Source organism: Carlito syrichta, unplaced genomic scaffold (assembly GCF_000164805.1).
Source record: "Carlito syrichta isolate Samal-C Ts95f unplaced genomic scaffold, Tarsius_syrichta-2.0.1 Scaffold314071, whole genome shotgun sequence".
Taxonomy (NCBI): domain Eukaryota; kingdom Metazoa; phylum Chordata; class Mammalia; order Primates; family Tarsiidae; genus Carlito; species Carlito syrichta.
In genome coordinates, this window is record NW_007258167.1 from 86,290 (window position 1) to 103,415 (window position 17,126).

Below are 17,126 nucleotides of genomic sequence, written 5' to 3' on the forward strand. Positions count from 1 at the left end.
CTCACTCTGCTAGATAATGAAAACCAAGATAATGAAGATATAGGGGTCCTTTTTCTTGCTTGAGTATTTAGTGGAGTCACATCTTAAGTTTAAGTTCCGCCTTAGATTTAATTAAAGCAAGATGGTGGTTGAAGGAGAAGCCTGATTTTCACCATGGAGCGGTATAGTCATTTCCTGCTCTAAGCACATGCCAGAGTGCCCTGGGGTGAGTGTGGGAGCCACAGCACTGCTCTCTCCTCATCTGTTTTCCCTGATGCTAGGATAGTCCTGGCTGTTGTGAGTGTTTTGAGTAAAGCATGGTACCTTAGTACAGCCAAAGGAAAGCATGAAGAAAAAGCCGGCTGTATAGACAGTTTATTGAGTGGATTTGGTGAGAGTACCGTACTTTACAGGGTTTCGCAAGGGTTTTTGAGGGTAAATTTTCTTTCTTTTTCAAAAACAATTTTATTGAATTAAAATGTACACTTGATGACACTTGTGAAATTATTACCATAAGCAAGAGTGTACAGATCCATCATTCCCAAAAGTTTGAGCGTAAATTTGTGCCTAGTTTTTGTCTTGTGTGAGATGCTATTCCACTGCCCAAGAAATAAAATAGTCACTTGGCCTGTGTTGTCAGATACCAAGTGTGCAGGAGAATCAGGAAGAACCAATGACTTTGAGAGGCTTTCAGTATGAGAACAGTGACCCCGCAGTAGAAATTGATCTTCTATTCGGTGTTGTAATAGCTTTCCCCTTTCATTTTCCCATTTCAGGAAGGCTTTGTGATACCTGATGAAGGGGGCCCACAAGAAGAGCAGGAAGAGTATTAACAGCCCGGATCAGAAGAGCAACATCTGAATTCTTCACTCCAAATCATGTGCTTAACTGTAAAATACTCCCTTTTATTCTTAGAGGACTCACTGGTTTCTTTTCATAAGCAAAAAGTACCTCTTCTTAAAGTGCACTTTGCAGAAGTTTCACTACTTTTCTGATAAGTTTGAATTAGGAGCTTTTACCTTGTAGCAGAGCAGTATTAACATCTAGTTGGTTCACCTGAGAAACAGAGAGGCTCACCGTGGGGCTCACCGTTGTGAATGCTGGTCACACTGGTCACTGGAGAAGGTGTTATGAATATGCTGAGGTGGTAACCTCAGGAGAGAAGTGTAAAGACTGAATTGAATTTTAAGCTAATGTGAAATTAGAGAATGTTGTGATAAATAAATGCCTTAAGAGTATTTAGAATACGCTTCCATATTTCAAAATATAAAATATAACATGATGGGAGATTTGACGTGTTTGGCATTGTGTCTGGGAAGAAAGGACCAGACCTTGGGACCTTTGGAGTCTGCTGTCACAGGCCTTAGGGGCTGCTTGAATCCTCATAGGCCTGGGCTTTGGTCCGAGAGGAATGTTTAAAAATTGCTCTGTAGATCCATTGGTGTCCTTGACCAATTGCATCCCTGCTAAAAAGCAAGAGGCATTGTTGGCTGGATGAATAGAGGGTGTGTTTCAGCCCTGAGAGGTTTGGGTTGAAGAGCTTGATTTTCATTTAGTGTTTATCTGACAGCTTTTCCAGTATCTCCCAAATTTCCATGTTTTATACTCTTTGGAAAACGAGGTGTGCCCGTTTTTCTTTTTTTAAACTAACGACTTTGGGGACTTGCCCGTGTGTCTGGGGTTAGAATGGGGCTGTGTCCCATTTTACCGTGTTTTAGAGTTACATTTAACACGTTTCTCTGCTCCCCTTGCCCACAGGGGATTCCTCTTTGGCTCTTGCAAGTTTACTGCTTAGAGTGGGAAGTGCAGAGGCAGGCCATCATGCTGCAAATCCTTGGGCCCTCTGGCAGAGGGAGTGATCAGTGAAGACTTTCCTGACCTTGGCATCTGCAGGGCTGGGGTGTTCTCGGGAATCTGCTGTCCACAGCTCTCCATGTTATTTGAATACTTTGCCAGTGCACTAATCTCTTTGGAGATGAAATTCATTAGTGTGTTACTAAATGTTAAGTTTCTTTTGCAGAAAATACAGTACCGTGTCTGAATTAATTATTAATATTTAAGATCTTTCACTCCTTGACTACCCCTCATTTACTTTGCCTATAGCCTGTTCATTTCCTTTGGTGGGTGGGATTCTGCCAAGTGTATCTCACCAACCACTGAGATTGTTCAGCCCTGATGTATTTGTATTGATTTGTTTTTGGTGGTAGCTTGTCCTAAAAATGTGTGTAGAAAGCAAGTATTTTATGATAAAATTGTTGTGTAGTGCATGCTCAGTGTGGAATTCAGAGGAAAACCCAGATTCAGTGATTAACAATGCCAAAAAATGCAAGTAACTAGCCATTGTTCAAATGACAGTGGTGCTATTTCTCTTTTGTGGCCTTTTGGACTTTTGTTGCCCTAAAATTCCATTTTATTGGGAACTCATTTTCCGCCTGGTCTTTCTTGTCAGGGTTTTTTTCTACTTTAAACAGTTTCTAAATAAAATTCTGTATTTCAAGAGTGTCATGTCTTCTGAATTTGTCTTGCCCCGGGCATATGCTTTTAGGTTCAATTGATGAGGTGCCAGTACTTCTTTTCTTAGATTAGGACTGATCTTTTCAAATCCTTCCCTATTTTTTCAGATGTGCTTATTTTTAAGCCTACTTCCCTTTTTCTTTGTTCACATTACATTTCACAGCCTCCTGCTGTTTTAAATTCTCATATTGCTGCAAGAGGTTTTTCCTCTCAGAAGTCCAAAGCTTGGCGTAGCTGCTGTGAAGCCTTTTTGAGGCATTTCCTCCGGAGAAATATAGTACGACAGTGTTTAGCAGATGACCATGGGGAGATTTTTTTTTCCTCTGAAAGTATGTTTCAAAAGTAGTTAACACAATCTCAGTCTGTAACATAATCTAAAATAGTTCCCTTTTTTTTTCCTTCTTTGTAAAATTCTATGCCTTTAGAAATGAGTTCAGAAGGAGACTTGCTGCCATATTCAGTGTGAAATAAAGTGACATGGGCAGAAGTTAGTTTTTTGTACATTTATGGATGCTGCTTCGTAAGCCCAGCTTGATGCCTTTGACTAGGGTTGCACCCACATTACTCCCTCCAGAAGTTAATGCTATGATGCCTCCCTTTGCACTCTGAGACACCTTCAGAAGGAATCTGACACCATATATACTGGTAACTCACAAGAAGATACCTCCAGGAGTGCATGGAGTTTGTGAAGATGCTATTGGGTGCTGTCAACTGAGAAGGACCTTGGTAAGGAGTGAAGCGGATGCCGTATCTTTGACCAAGTCTGTTGACCTTGCTTTTTAGTTTGAGGCACATCAAGTCTTTGCTGTTTGGTTTGCTTGGCACGTCTGTGTTGCATGGAGGATAGGTAAACAAAAGGGTTTTCTGGCCAGATTTGGTTTTAGGATTCATTCCTCATGCTGATGATCCTCAAACTGATGAGCTTCAGAATTACTTGGGGACCTTATCTGACATAATGTATTTATAAAGTTCATTACAGAAATTCTGAGTCGGAAGGTTGAAAATCTGCCTTTTAATATGTACCTCAGGTAGCCTGTACCCAAGGTTTACCTATATTCCTCCAATTTGAAGTCTTAATTCTGGCAAGGGGAACACGGATTTGAGTCCTTTTGCGGGTCTCTTCTAGCTTTGTGTTTTGAGCTAATTGACCTGTTCAGATAATGATGTTGGCTGAAGTACCTCCCTTACTGACTGCTCACTGGATTAGAATGAGCTGACAGATGATAAAAAAGCAATCACAAAGTTAGAAAACTCTGTACAGACAAGGCATTATTTATGGCATGGGTTCTTCAGATTCAGCCTGAAATTCTGCTTATTGATTAGAAAAAGCTCAGGACAGAGTTTTTGTATCTTGAGAGTTCAGGAGGACATTCCTTAAGTTAGATAGGCTTTGAATATTTTGTAAAAGTAACAAATTATTTTAATGTTTCTTTTTCAGCTTGGTGGTATTGACAAGTTGCTCCTTTCTGTCTTCAAACTGTGATAATCATTTTGTTCCCCAAGTGAAATTGAGGTCTAAACACATATTTCAGTGTTTCTTTTGAAATGACTCAGTGACTCAGATTCACTGATTTAAAAAATGATATTTCTTCAGGATTACTCTCTAGAATGTAACAGGGTTTTGAAATCGAAGCAGTTTTCTTCTGCTGTAACCGATGTGATTCTCTAGAGTTTTTCTTTTTAGGATTGCTTTATAAGATTTAGTATGAGGAGCTCCTTCTGTGATGTTTACCATAGTTCACTGCATAGTCCACAGACAGAAGTAGGCTTTAAGGCTGATAAGCCTAATCGGCTTAACACCATGTGGGTGACCCAGATCTGACCATTGTCAACAGAGAGTGGGAATGACTTGCTTTGAACCAACTGAACCTTAGTCTGTGATCAGTGTCATGAGCCACCAGTCATTTTTCTGGTTTGGCACTGTTGCTGTTTGCAATATGTCATGCTTCTGAATTCACGCATTCACTTGATAAAATTTCAAAGCCAGATGAATTTGTTTGTTTCTGTACCATCATGACACTTGCTGCTTTTTAAAAATAGTTTTCACACGTGAGGATATAACTGATATAACTGATGTGCAGAGTTCTTCTCTAAAAGCCTAAAAAGGAATTTTGACTGTAGTTTGAACCATTAACCTAGACAACTTCAGCCAAATTGTAGTGCAGCTATATCTTGTGAAGGTCTACCTTCTGTTTCCCTTTTGGCTTAATCTGAGTTGAAACATAGTGTTACCTTAGTCCTTGGAGTACAGAAGCTTTCTGGTGAGGTTGTAGTTAAGGAGGTTCGTTAAGTTAGTCATTTAGGTGAGGAGGCCTAGCCTTAAGAGTCAGATTTCTAGGCTCCTCAAGGCAGAACCTTTAAATCTTGGGGGGGGGTAAATATATATATATATAAAATATATAAATCAAATTTTTTTTTGAGTAGGAGTCTATGTCACTCAGGCTGGAGTGCAATGGCATGCTCATGGCCACTGCAGCCTTGACCTGCTGGGCTCAGGTGATCCTTCCGCCTCAGCCTTCCAAGTAACTGGAACTACAGGTACGTGCTACCATGCCCGGCGAATTTTTTGATTTATTGTAGAGATGAGGTCTCACCAAGTTGCCCAGGCTTGTCTTGGACCCATGGGCTCAGGCAGTCTTCTCACCTCAGCCTCCCAAAGTGCTAGGATTATAGGTGTGAGCCACCACGCCCAACCAAATCAAAATTTAAATAACTCATTTACTTTGTATTTGAGGCCTTCAGGATCTGAAATGTGAAATGAAAATAGCCTTTATGGACGTGTTTCTGAGTAAGGAAACACAGGACAACTGTGACCGTTTGAAAGCAAATCAGGTTACCCACTGAAGTGCAGTACTTTGTATGTGGCATCAAGACATAGATTTAGAATTGTAAAATGATTTGTCAGCAGTTTGGAATTCTATAAGGTATCTTGCCTTATTTACTTTTTAAAAAAAATAGTGATTAGAGTCTCATTATGTTTCCCAGGCTGGTCTCGAACTCCTGGGCTCAAGCAGTCCTCCTGCCTCAGCCTCCCAAAGTGCTGGGATTACAGGCATGAGCCACCGTGCTCATCCTTATTTACTTTTAAAAAGTTTTGTCCCATATTCCTGGCTGGCTTTGAGTTTGTAGTCTGAGAGGATTGTTGGTGAGGCTGGATGGCCAGGTACAGGTATGAGGCAGAGAAGGAAGAGTAATTTATTCCATTTACTGATGACTGGAGCTTGACTTTCAGGTTTGGTGGGAGAGTGAGATGTGGGAGGCTTTTGATAGGTGGGATTCAGTTCCTTTTTATTTTGAGTTGAGGTTTTGCTCTGTTGCCCAGGCTGGAGTGCAGTGGTGCGATCATGGCTCACTGCAACCTCTGTCTGCTTTGTTTAGGCGATCCTTCCACCTCAGCCTCCCACATAGCTGGAACTACAGCATGCCTGGCTAATTATTTGATTTTTGGGGAGAGACGGTTTTGCTATGTTGCCTGGGCTTGATCTTAAACTCCTAGGCTCAAATAGTCCTCCTGCCTCAGCTTCTCAAAGTGCAGGGATTACAGACATGAGCCACTGCACCTGACCAATCAGGGAAAGTCTTTTTTTTTTTTTTAAGAAGGATTTGTTGAGAGGACAGAAAAGCTCCCACAGTGGGAGGGGACCTGAAGGGGTTGCCCAGGGTAAGTCTTACCACTGCATTTATGGCTCTTACTAATTTCTGATGGGGGCAGAAATGAATCTTTAAGATTTAGTCTTAAATGATTCACAAGTTGTAATAGAGACTACTAAAGTTAAGTCCATAATCAAGCATACAAGTGAGAAGACTGAATATATGAGGAGGAGGTGTGGCCAACACCCCCTCTCTGACTTTTACCAGGGTCCTCCAGGCCCTGCCTCCCAGGTCTGCAGAGCAGACTCTTCATTGTTTCAGTGAGGAGATGAGCCCTAATGATTCTGAAAAAGTTACTGGAAAAGTTTCTTAGCATCAGTTGCATATGTCTTGCATGTAGATTTTTAAAACAATTCTCACTTTTGACATTGTTGTGAATAGAACTTTTGTATTTTAATAAAAACTGGTTTTGGTTTTGACAGGAGTAGTAACACAGGTGGTTCACCATGTGTCTCTGGCTTTCCCCCATAGGTTGCAAGCTGGGGAAAGCTCTGCTAGTGTCAGTCCTGAATCCGCTAAGCGTATTGTGCAGGACCTGTCGTGGTTTATCCTTATCTAAGCTTGGGTGACTTTCAGGTTTCTCTCTCTTTCTTGCTTCTCCCTTGCTGTATCATGTTCATATTTACACTTCTTATCATGAGGCCCGTTTATATATTTTGAAGTAGTTCTAATGGTTTTCAGATCCAGCATAACTTCAGGGTCATCTGAATTTTAGCATTTTACCGAAGTTTTCTTTTTTTTTTAAAGTAGGAGTCTCACTCTGTTGCCCAGGCGGAGTGCAGTGGCACGCTCACGGCCACTGCAACTTCGACCTGCTGGGCTCAGGGGATCCTCCCACCTCAGCCTTCCAAGTAGCTGGAACTACAGGCACGTACCACCACGCCTGGCTAATTTTTTTTGTTTTGATTTTATTGTAGAGACGAGGTCTCGCCAAGTTGCCTGGGCTGGTCTTGAACCCGTGGGTTCAGGCAGTCCACTCGTCTTGGCCTCCCAAAGTGCTGGGATTGCAGGCTGAGCCACCGGGCCTGGCCTACTTGTTTTCTAACTTTATATAGTTTTTTTATGGGGGTAGTTTATGTTTTTCTAACTTGATATAGTTTTTTTAGGGAGGTATTGTATGTTTTCCTGCAAGATAATGCAAGTTAAACATGCATAATCCTATGAATCTGCTTGTTTTACAAGTACTTTGACATATTAAATTCCTTTTGGGAGAGTGGACTTGGCTACTGTAATCTTCATAGGCAGCTATAGGCTACCCCAGGTTGCCGCTCCTTCCCCATTAATCCTAAAGCCTGAGAGAAGAAGTAATAATTTATGATTTAGTGTGGAATGAAATAACTTTTTAAAAAGAAATACCTAAGAGTCTTTAGCTCTCTGACTTAATATTTCCTCCCTCAATCTTTAAGCTTAAAAAAAAATTTTTTTATAAGTAGCTGCTGAACACATGAGAATCTTTCTTGAATCATGGTTTTCTGAAAACTTTGGCATCTGAACCTGTAGCTCTCTTTGACAGTGGTGTGATAGGAAGAGCATTGTTTTAAATTTCTTGTGAACTTTTCTTGTATTTTCTTGTATTGATCCTACTGTCCACTGAAGGTGTGAGCCTGATACTGATTTTCAGGGTCTTTGCAAGTTCCAGCAGTCAGATTTCTATCTTACTTATTCTTGTTTGTATTTTTGTTTTGTTTTGTTTTTTGAGTTGGAGTCTCACTCTGTCTCCCAGACTGGAGTGCAGTGGCCGCTCCCGGCCACTGCAGCCTCGACCTGCTGGGCTCCGGCGATCCTTCCGCCTCAGCCTTCCGAGTAGCCGGAATTACAGGTATGCACTACCACACCCAGCTGATTTTTTGATTTATTGTAGAGATGAGGTCTTGCTGCCCAGGCAGGTCTCGAACCCACGGGCTCAGGCAATCCGCTCACCTCAGCCTCCCAAAGGCGCGGGATTACAGGCTGAGCCACCGAGCCCGGCTTATTCTTGTTTGTAAAGGAAAAAGCCTTTCAAACAAAAGTCTATCAAATTGCATATGAAATTTTTTTTTTTTTTTTGAGGTGGAGTCTCATTCTGTTGCATAGGCCGGAGTGCAGTGGTACACTCACGGCTACCGCAGTCTCGACCTGCTGGGCTCAAGTGATTCTTCCATCTCAGCCTTCCAGGTGGCTGGAACTACAGGCGCATGTCACCACACCCGGCTAATTTTTTGGTTTATTGTAGAGGCAAGGCCTCACCAAGTTGCCCAGGCTGGTCTTGAACCCCTGAACTCAGGCAGTCCTCTCACCTCTGCCTCCCAAAGTACTGGGATGACATGTGTGAGCCACCCCACCTGGTTGGTTTTGACATCTTCATGTTCACAGTGCTAAGAAAGGACAGTATTGGTACTGCTGCCAGTGGGGTTGTGAGGAAGTGTCTTCTCCAGATTGGTTCACTGTGACCCTCACCCCCTGAGTTGTTCCTTCTGGCAACGTCCCTCTTACTGGGATTAGAATTTTCTTAGAATTAGCAAATTATGCCTAAATTAATCTCAAGTAGGACTTTTAACCTTTCTCTAGAATTATTTTTGTGCAGAGGTTTATCTAGGAGAACTTTCTTCTAAATGTCCTCCCTCTCACTTTTTTTTTTAGGTTTTTTTTTTTTTTAACCTGAATCATTGATGATCGTATTTTCACTCTTTTTAGATGGGAGTTTCCTGAATTTTTTCCTAATCTTTTTTTCTCATATTTCTTCCCAGGGAGGGAAAATACTGGTATATATTTATTGTGACAGAACTTAGCATATTTTAGGCTATATAAAAATATTGATACAATTATTAATCAGTGAAGATAGGTTATCATGGAAAATACTATTTGATTAATAAATTTGTGTTACTGGAATAGTGCAGGAACTGCTATAAATAATTGATAACATTATATTGAAAATGGATGTACCAAGTCAAAAACTAATGGGGAATAGTCATATTGAGGGCTACCAGCCTTTAAAAAAGCAAGACCCTTGTAGTTTAATACCTAGGCTAATGAAACTCTGATTATAGGGTTCTGCACTCTTCTTGGCTTGTTATTCAACCACTGTACTTTTTATGTTGTGCAATATGACAGAGTTTTGTGTTCATTATTGATGAAATGGGAGCAGGCCTTTTTTGTATGTTGTGTTCTCTCAGTGGTGAAGCCCAGGGGAGAAGGTTTTGTTTAGTGGCCACTTAACATGTTGGTTCCATCTAGTTCCTCATGAAATGTGATTTAACTGTTATCTTTTAAAATCTGGAATCCCAATCCATGGTTGAAATTTCTTCCAAGACAATTAACTTTCACCACTGTGTTGCGCCATGGACCAAGGTGGTGCAGTTGCTGCATTGAGTCCAGGCCTGGTCTGAGATCTGGATCTGTGTCCCCCATCTCACACATAACACTCTTGTCGTCTGCCTCTTTTCAGAGTTTGGAGCTCACACAGAGGGCGGAGAGCCACCATATCTTTCCCTGTCCCAGCGTGGGAGCCAGTTGCCTTTTCGGTCTGGGGAGCCCTGCTTTGTCAGGGTTCCCTGGCATCTTCCAGTTTCTGTGGGAGATGGGCTCTCTGTGCCTGCACTTGTTTCATGAGTCATTTTGTATTCATACTTGTTCTGACTGTTTGTACTGTAGCTTCTTTCCCTCTCTGTTGTAAGTTCAACTTCATTAATAAAAGGAATGTCTCAAAATTGGGTGAGAACGACTGTGTGCTTAATGGTTGGTGGGATAGATTCTGATGCTGATTGTGCTTTTCATATGGAATTCTGTCATTTTTCTGGTTCTAATGTGACCAACTGATTGGTCAGGCAGAGCCCTCAGAGTTCCATGGTGACTTCATAGAGGAGCTGTGTTGGCCTTGGGAGCAGCTGCCAAGGTAGTTGAGTTGAGATGGGAGTTGGAAAGCGAGAGCACTTTATCAGGTTTAGTCAGCAAGATTAACTGGGGAGATCACGTTGAGTCAGGGTAAGTGAGAATTTTGGATTAAAGTTTTCCTCCCAAAGATTGGACACCTGTGCCTTAAGATTCACTTGCCTGAAATTGAAGACTGAGCAGAGACCCAGAGAGCATCTGTTACCCATGTCCAGGATGGCTTGAAACAGGTGTAGCCTCAAGGCATCTGTCTCTACAGATTCTGACAAAACATTTAATTCCCCTCCCATTCCCATCATGCTCTCCAATGGCTATTCCAAACTCACCCGTTTCCAATGGCTCCTCTCCCCCACTCCAGCCCTCTTTAGTCTGCTCCAGACAGGCCAGGTGTAGGTAGTAGATGGCGGCCAGTGGGGTGCTTCTGATCCTGGTTTGTTCTCTGATTCTCACTGTCAGTTGAGTTCCACTTTGCAGCCTTCTCTTCCCTCCAGTATTGGTGGAGTGGTACTTGTCTTGACCTCTCCCCTCTTGCTCTTATCCTTTTCTCTTGGATGGTCTCTGGTGTCAGTAACCAGTATTTTTTCTACTTGGTGCTTTGCCTCAGTTTGTTAACACACAGAACCCTCTCTCCTGGTTAGGTTAAAGACATTTCTCTTATGAAAGTGAAATAAAGATATATATATATTATAAAATAGTTGTAAGACTCATACAGAGAACTTCCCTTCACCCAGCTGACTAATTGTGAACATTTTGCTACATTTACATTATTATATATGTATTTGTTGAACCATGAGAATAAGTTATAGACATCATGCCCCTTTACCTCCAAGTTCTTAAGTGTGCATTTCCTAAGAGCAAGGACGTTCTCTTTTATTGCTCCAATAAAGTCGTCAAAAGCAGAAAACAACATTAATACAGTAATGTAAGCTCATATTTCACCTAATATCCTTAATAGCACTGTTTTCAAAATCATGCACTGCCTTTAGTTGTTAGGTGTTTTGAGGCACCTTTAATCTGTAACAGTTCCTTAGCCTTTATTTGATTTACATGACATTGACATTTTAAGAATAAAACTTACTTTGTAAACTGTCCCACAATTTGGGTTTGTCTGTTTTCTCATGACTATCCAGGTGATGTACTTTTGGGCGGTAGTACCACCACAGTGATGTGGCCAGGAAGTGCATGATATCATTTGCTCCACTGTTGGTGTTAACCTTTATTGCTTGTTAGCCAATGCTTTAAACAAGAACAACTTGCCCCATGCTTACCTGCTTAAAAGAAATGTGATGCTACACATGCTTATTGTTAGTACAGGCATTTTTCGGGGCCCACTTTTTGCTGTATTCGCTCCCAACCCCACTCAACACCTTGTTGTATAACCTTCCATGTTTCCTCTGTACTCATAATTCCATACATACTGTACAGTATCCCATCAGATTCAGGCAGGAAGGCCCTGTCCTGTGCCTTTGGCTTTAGGGTCATCACACTTTGTCCTGGCTGTGTCCCGCTCCACCAGGTGAAGAGTCCGGGGAGTTAAGGGGATGTGGCCACCCATGCCAAGCCCCTTTCCCCCTGTGCTCTGAGTACTGGAATTCTCTGCCAAAGTCACTTGAACCTGATTCCAAAATGTGGTGTGTTCCCCATTCCATCATTTTTGAGGGCAGCCCTCCCTGGGTTTGAGGTGGCCATGCATCAGTGGAGGTGCAGCTTGCATGTGTGAGCAGGGGTGTCCCTACACCTGCTACCATGCCACAAGCTCCTATGCAGATGGAGGGGAGGGGGTGGGGACCCTGAACTGAGGTCAAGAATTCTACATTTGAACCTGGCCTTCCAGGTTGTTATGAAGGTGTGTTTGTAAAGGGTAGGAGAATTGGATATGTTTTATCTAACTGTTAAAAACCATTGATTTGTAAACATTTAAAATAACTGTGGACCTATATTTGTACTCTTGCCACAGGCCCTGTAATTATTAGGGGTAGTCCTGTTTGTCTACACGTATTATGTATAAATACATACTTATTTTTCATTCTCTTATGAAAACTGGCATCATACTCTGCATCTTGCGTTTTATTTTTTCTGGAGTTTCACTCTGTTGCCCAGGCTGGAGTGCAGTGGCACGCTCCTAGCCACGGCAGCCTTGACCTGCTGGACTCCAGCGATCCTTCCACCTCAGCCTTCCCAAGTAGCCAGAACTACAGGTGAACACTATCAAGCCCGGCTAATTTTTTTTGATTTATTGTAGATACGAGGTGTCACCATGTTGTCCCAGGCTGGTATCAAATCCGCGGGCTCAGGCGATCCTCTTGCCTGGCTTCCCAAAGTGCTGGGATTATAGGCTTGAGCCACTGCACCCGGCCATGCGTCTTGCTTTTCTTACTTATTAAGACCTCATGGAAACCCTCATCAGCTGCTGAAAGTCACATTTACCCTTCTGAGCATTTGGGCAGTGTTCTGAGTACAGCTCCACTGCCTTCTTCAGCCATTCCTCTGCCAATAACCATCTGCTGCTTTTGTTTTTTTGCTGTGAATGATGCCGCAGCAGCCATTCCTGTACAGTAGTCTTTCACAGACGAGTCATTTAATATCACTGCTGCTACCACCCTATCTACCCCTGAAATAAATCTTAAGGATTGCCACGAACCTCTTCTGAATCAAAATAAAAACTAGAGAAGTGCATGATGTATTTATTTTTCAGTTTCTCAGAAACACTTAATAGGGACTTGCAAACAGAAGGCATGTCTGTGTCTCGGGCAGTGGTAAGATGAGATGGTGGATCACTGCACGATTACTCCCAAGACCCAGAATTTATATGCTGTAGGGAAAGGGTGACTCAGAAGGGATGTGTAGGACAGTTGAAATATGATAACATCAAGGTTGTTTTGACCGAAGGGCAAGATTGGCAGTAAGTACATGCTTTGACACAAGGAACAATGCACAAACTGAACGTCCTAGAGGCCTTCTGAGAACAGGAGTTAATCAGAAATGATTATGGCAGATTAACATCTAAGATGGGTTGCTTTGGCCTCCACTCTTCACCCCTATAATCTGGCTCTCGCAATCTCATATGCCCTTCTCTTCCCAAGGTTCCCTGAGCCTTTAGGGAGGGATCTTGATATTGTATAGCTGTAGCAGCAGTGTGTTGGCAATGGAAAACAGATCAGGCCCAATGGAATTCTAAATGTGGGAGGTTTACAGACTTTGTGGAATCATTGATAGTTTTTGGAATATTGTGACTTGTTTTCCCAGAAGTAAAACAAAAAGATATATAACATTAATAATTTGAAGAGTAGAAATATAATGCACATAGGCCAGGTGTAGTGGCTTGTGCCTACAATCCCAGCACTTTGGGAGGTGGAGGCAAGAGGATTGCCTAAGTCCAGAGATTTGAGATCAGCCTGGGCAACTTGACTAGTACTCATCTCTAAAATAAATTAAAATTTGCTGGGTGTGATGGTATGTGTCTGTAGTTCCAGCTACTTGGAAGACTGAGGTGAAAGGATTGCCTGAGTCCAGCAGGCCAAGGCTGCGGTGGCCATGAGTGTGCCTCTGCACTCCCCCTGAACAACAGTGAGACTCCAGCTCCAAAAAAAAAAAAAAATACAGTGCACATAACGACTACAATCAAAAGAGAATTTGTACACCAGAACAACAAAAAGGATCCTCTTCCATTCAGGAACCACCAAAAGCATCATGAAGAAAATTAAAACTCAGTTCTTCTTCATAGACTTGTAGTCAAGAAATAATTCAAGATTTAGGCCCAAATTGTGGGCAAATAGTAAAAACCCTAAAACAATAGTAATAGACAGAATATGAATTTTTCTCCTATTTCCCCGTTTCTACCAAGAATAAATCATAATAGGACTAATTTATTTGCAAAATAAATTTTAGTCTCATTACACTTGGCCTGGTTATTTGCATAAGGTGTAGCAAAACTAGTGATTAGCCATATAGGCCAATAAGTTGGCTTTGCTGGAATTTTTTTTTTTTTTTTTTGAGTTGGGGTCTGTCGCCCAGGCATGTTCACGGCCACCACAGCCTCAATCTGCTGGGCTCAGGTGATCCTTCTGCCTCAGGCTTCCAAGTAGCTGGAATTACAGGCACGCACCACTATGCCTGGCTAATTTTTTTGATTTTATTGTAGAGATGAGGTCTCGCCAAGTCACCTAGACTGGTCTCAAACCTGTGGGCTCAAGCAATCCTCTCACCTCAGCCCTCCCAAAGTGCTAGGATTATAGGTGTGAGCTGCCGTGCCCAGCCTACTAGAATTTTTATAAGGATTTTTTTTTTTGAGTTAGAATCTCACTCAGTTGCCCAGGCTGGAGTGCAGTGGCACGCTCCCAGTCATCATTGTAGCCTCGACCTGTTGGGCTCAGGGGATCCTTCGCCTCAGCCTTCCAAGTAGCCTGAACTACAGGCATGCACTACCATGCCCAGCTAATTTTTTGATTTGTTGTAGAGATGAGGTCCCACCATGTTGCCCAGGCTGGTCTTGAACCCATGGGCTTAAGGCAGTCCTCTCGCCTTGTCCTCCCAAAGTGCTGGGTTTATGGGCTTGAGTCACTGTGCCTGGCCAGGATTTTGGATTCAATTTTTTTTTTTTTGCGTCAGAGTCTCATTGTGTCGCCCAGGCTGGAATGCAATGGCATGCTCTTGGCCACTGCAGCCTCGACCTGCTGGGCTCAGGTGATCTTTCTACCTCAACCTTCAAGTAGCTGGAATTAAAGGCATGTGGCACCATGCCTGGCTGATTTTTTCCAATTTATTGTAGAGACAGGGTCTCACCGTGTTGCTCAGGCTGGTCTTGAACCCCTGAGCTCAGGTAATCCTCTCTCCTCCACCTCCCAAAGTGCTGGGATTATAGGCATGAGCCACTGCGCCTGGCTTGGATTCAACTTTTTATTTTTTAATTTTTTTTAACGTTTTTTCTTTCTGAGAAGGGGAAAGAGAAAGGAAGGGGAGGTGAGAAGGAGAGAGGGAGGAGGGGTGGAGGAGAGGGAATGGGTAGGTCATGGATAGGAGAGGATGAAAAACTACTCTTCCAAGTGGACACAGATGAAGAGACAGATGGGGATCTCTGATGAGACTGGAAGGTCCTGGGGTAGAAAAGGGGTAGGGAAATGGAGAGAAGCTTTGGTCCTTCCATAATATCTCTTCCCAAGGAGCAATGCCTGTGGGAGAAGAAAATGTAAGGAGATGGTGATAGTTGCTCTCTTCTGGAGTAGGAGGGTCAGAGGAGTCTGGGAACAGAGAGAAGATAAATTCCCATCAGAGGAGCGTGCTATTTTGACGGACCAGTGCAGGACAGCGGGGCAGCCTTTGTAGACAGGGAGTGAGAGCAGCCACAGCACTGAAGCCGAGGATTCCATGCTGGAGCAAACTTCAGGGTGAGCTGTGTGCTCCAAGCAGGGCCGCAGGTGTGGAATCGGTTCAACTTTTTAAAAGCCTCAAGGCCAGAGCCAAGCCAAGGGAGGATATGTCATTAGACTGTGCTTGTAATACCTATACAAATTCCTCTTGTTTTGAGGTCCCACAGTACCTTGAGGTTCCTAGACCTGTTAGAAAGTGACATTCTTTACTTACTACAGGCCAGGAACCTTGTAAGGGAACCATTTAGACAAAGCACTGGCCAGTCTTTCCAAAGGGTTCTGTAAAGTTGACCTCAATTTCTCAAAGTAGTCTGGTCATATCTGAAAATAAGCCATTCCAGTCAAAGCCTTGATAAAATAACCAGTGTCTCCAACTCCAATTGTGTCCTGTCATAAAACAGACTCTTATTGAACTTATGCAAATAACTATATTACCATAAAATAAGAATATTCACGTATAGTTTCCAAAGTTGAGAACTCAGAGTGAAAGTTACATTCTGCCCACAGAAGTATATTTTACAATCAGAGAAGCAGCCTTCCAGACAGGATGTTGTCCTTTCACCTGGGAACTGCCATCCATAAACCCAGCAGTTCTTTGTCAGTCAGGTGAGAGCTGTTTATTTGGTGCTGTAGAATCCAGCAGCTCTTCACACTGTTCCAGAGTCAAACAGAACTCATATCTGTGTCTCAGGTGGCAGTGAGACAAGATGGTGGTTCCCTGCCAGTGCATGATTGGAGTATATTTTCCCAGGCTCTTTTTTTTTAATGCATGTGCCAACATAGACATGCATTTATTTTATTTTTTTTGAGTTGGGGTCTCACTGTCACCCAGGCTGGAATTCAGTGGGACAATCATGGCTCATTGCAGCCTCAACCTCCTGGTCTCAGGTGAGCCTTCTCTCTCAGCCTCCTGAGTAACTAGGACTACAGGCATGTACCACCATGTCCAGCTCATTTTTTGATTTATTGTAGAGATGAGGTCTTGCTATCACAGGCTGATCTCGAACCCCTGGGCTCAATCTTCTCACCTCTGCCTCCCAAAGTGTTGGGATTACAAGCGTGAGCTACTGTGCCCGGCATGCAAATTTTCTTAAATAAGTTTTAAATACATTTCAGCTTTTTTCACTAGTGACCTTTTAACCACCATTTTCAGTAGCCTTTTATCCCCCTTTCCATCTTGTGTCACTCTGAAGCATTCGATCCTCCTAGCTGTCTTTTGTGTGTTTCTCCCTCATTCTCCCTAAATATAGCCACTCTTCAAGTTTCAGTCCCCATTTTTCCAGGCATTTGCTTTTTATTTCTAGGTAGATAGCCCGGTATCACATGCTTTAAACCATTTTCCCTCTGCTTTTTTTTCTGGAAATGGCTCTGGTATTTCTCTCAGTTACCCTGGTTCTTGGCTTCCATATCTTCTTTGCTTGGGCTCTTCTCTCTCCTTTGGTCCTTGCACCTGAGCTGTCACCAAGACATTGTTAGGTTAGTATGCTCTTGGCCAGTCTTCAGACTTCCTCCTCCTGTCTCCCTCCATCTTGTGTTGATGAAATTTCATAATTGACCTTCATCTTGCTCAGACTCCCTTGCAAGATATTTAAGATTCTGCATTCTGCTTTCAGTTTTTCTTTTTACTCCTCTTGCACTATTTCTTCCTCCTCTCTCTGCCTCCCAGGAACACTTAGGCCAAAGCCAAGCTGGCTCATTTGATCTGTCTCCTGTGCATACCCTGGGCTTGACTCTCTCTTGGCTCTTCCC

General features: G+C 42.7%; 1 protein-coding gene across 7 annotated transcripts in view; it reads left to right on the top strand.

Moving 5' to 3' along the window:
* The window catches only part of MAPRE1 (microtubule associated protein RP/EB family member 1), a 46,244-nt gene extending 36,411 nt beyond the window's left edge, over positions 1 to 9,833 (top strand). For 4 of the 7 annotated variants that reach the window (XM_021719008.1, XM_008070945.1, XM_021719010.1 and 1 more), the window contains exon 7: positions 756 to 2,480. In XM_021719008.1, the coding sequence (XP_021574683.1) occupies positions 756 to 812 (57 nt within the window). In that variant the 3' untranslated portion in view covers positions 813 to 2,480. Of the gene's footprint in view, positions 1 to 755; positions 2,481 to 9,568 lie in introns of those variants that run through there. The other 3 variants (XM_008070946.1, XM_008070947.1, XM_021719011.1) reach the window with 3 other exon arrangements.
* The last annotated feature ends 7,293 nt before the right edge of the window (positions 9,834 to 17,126 follow it).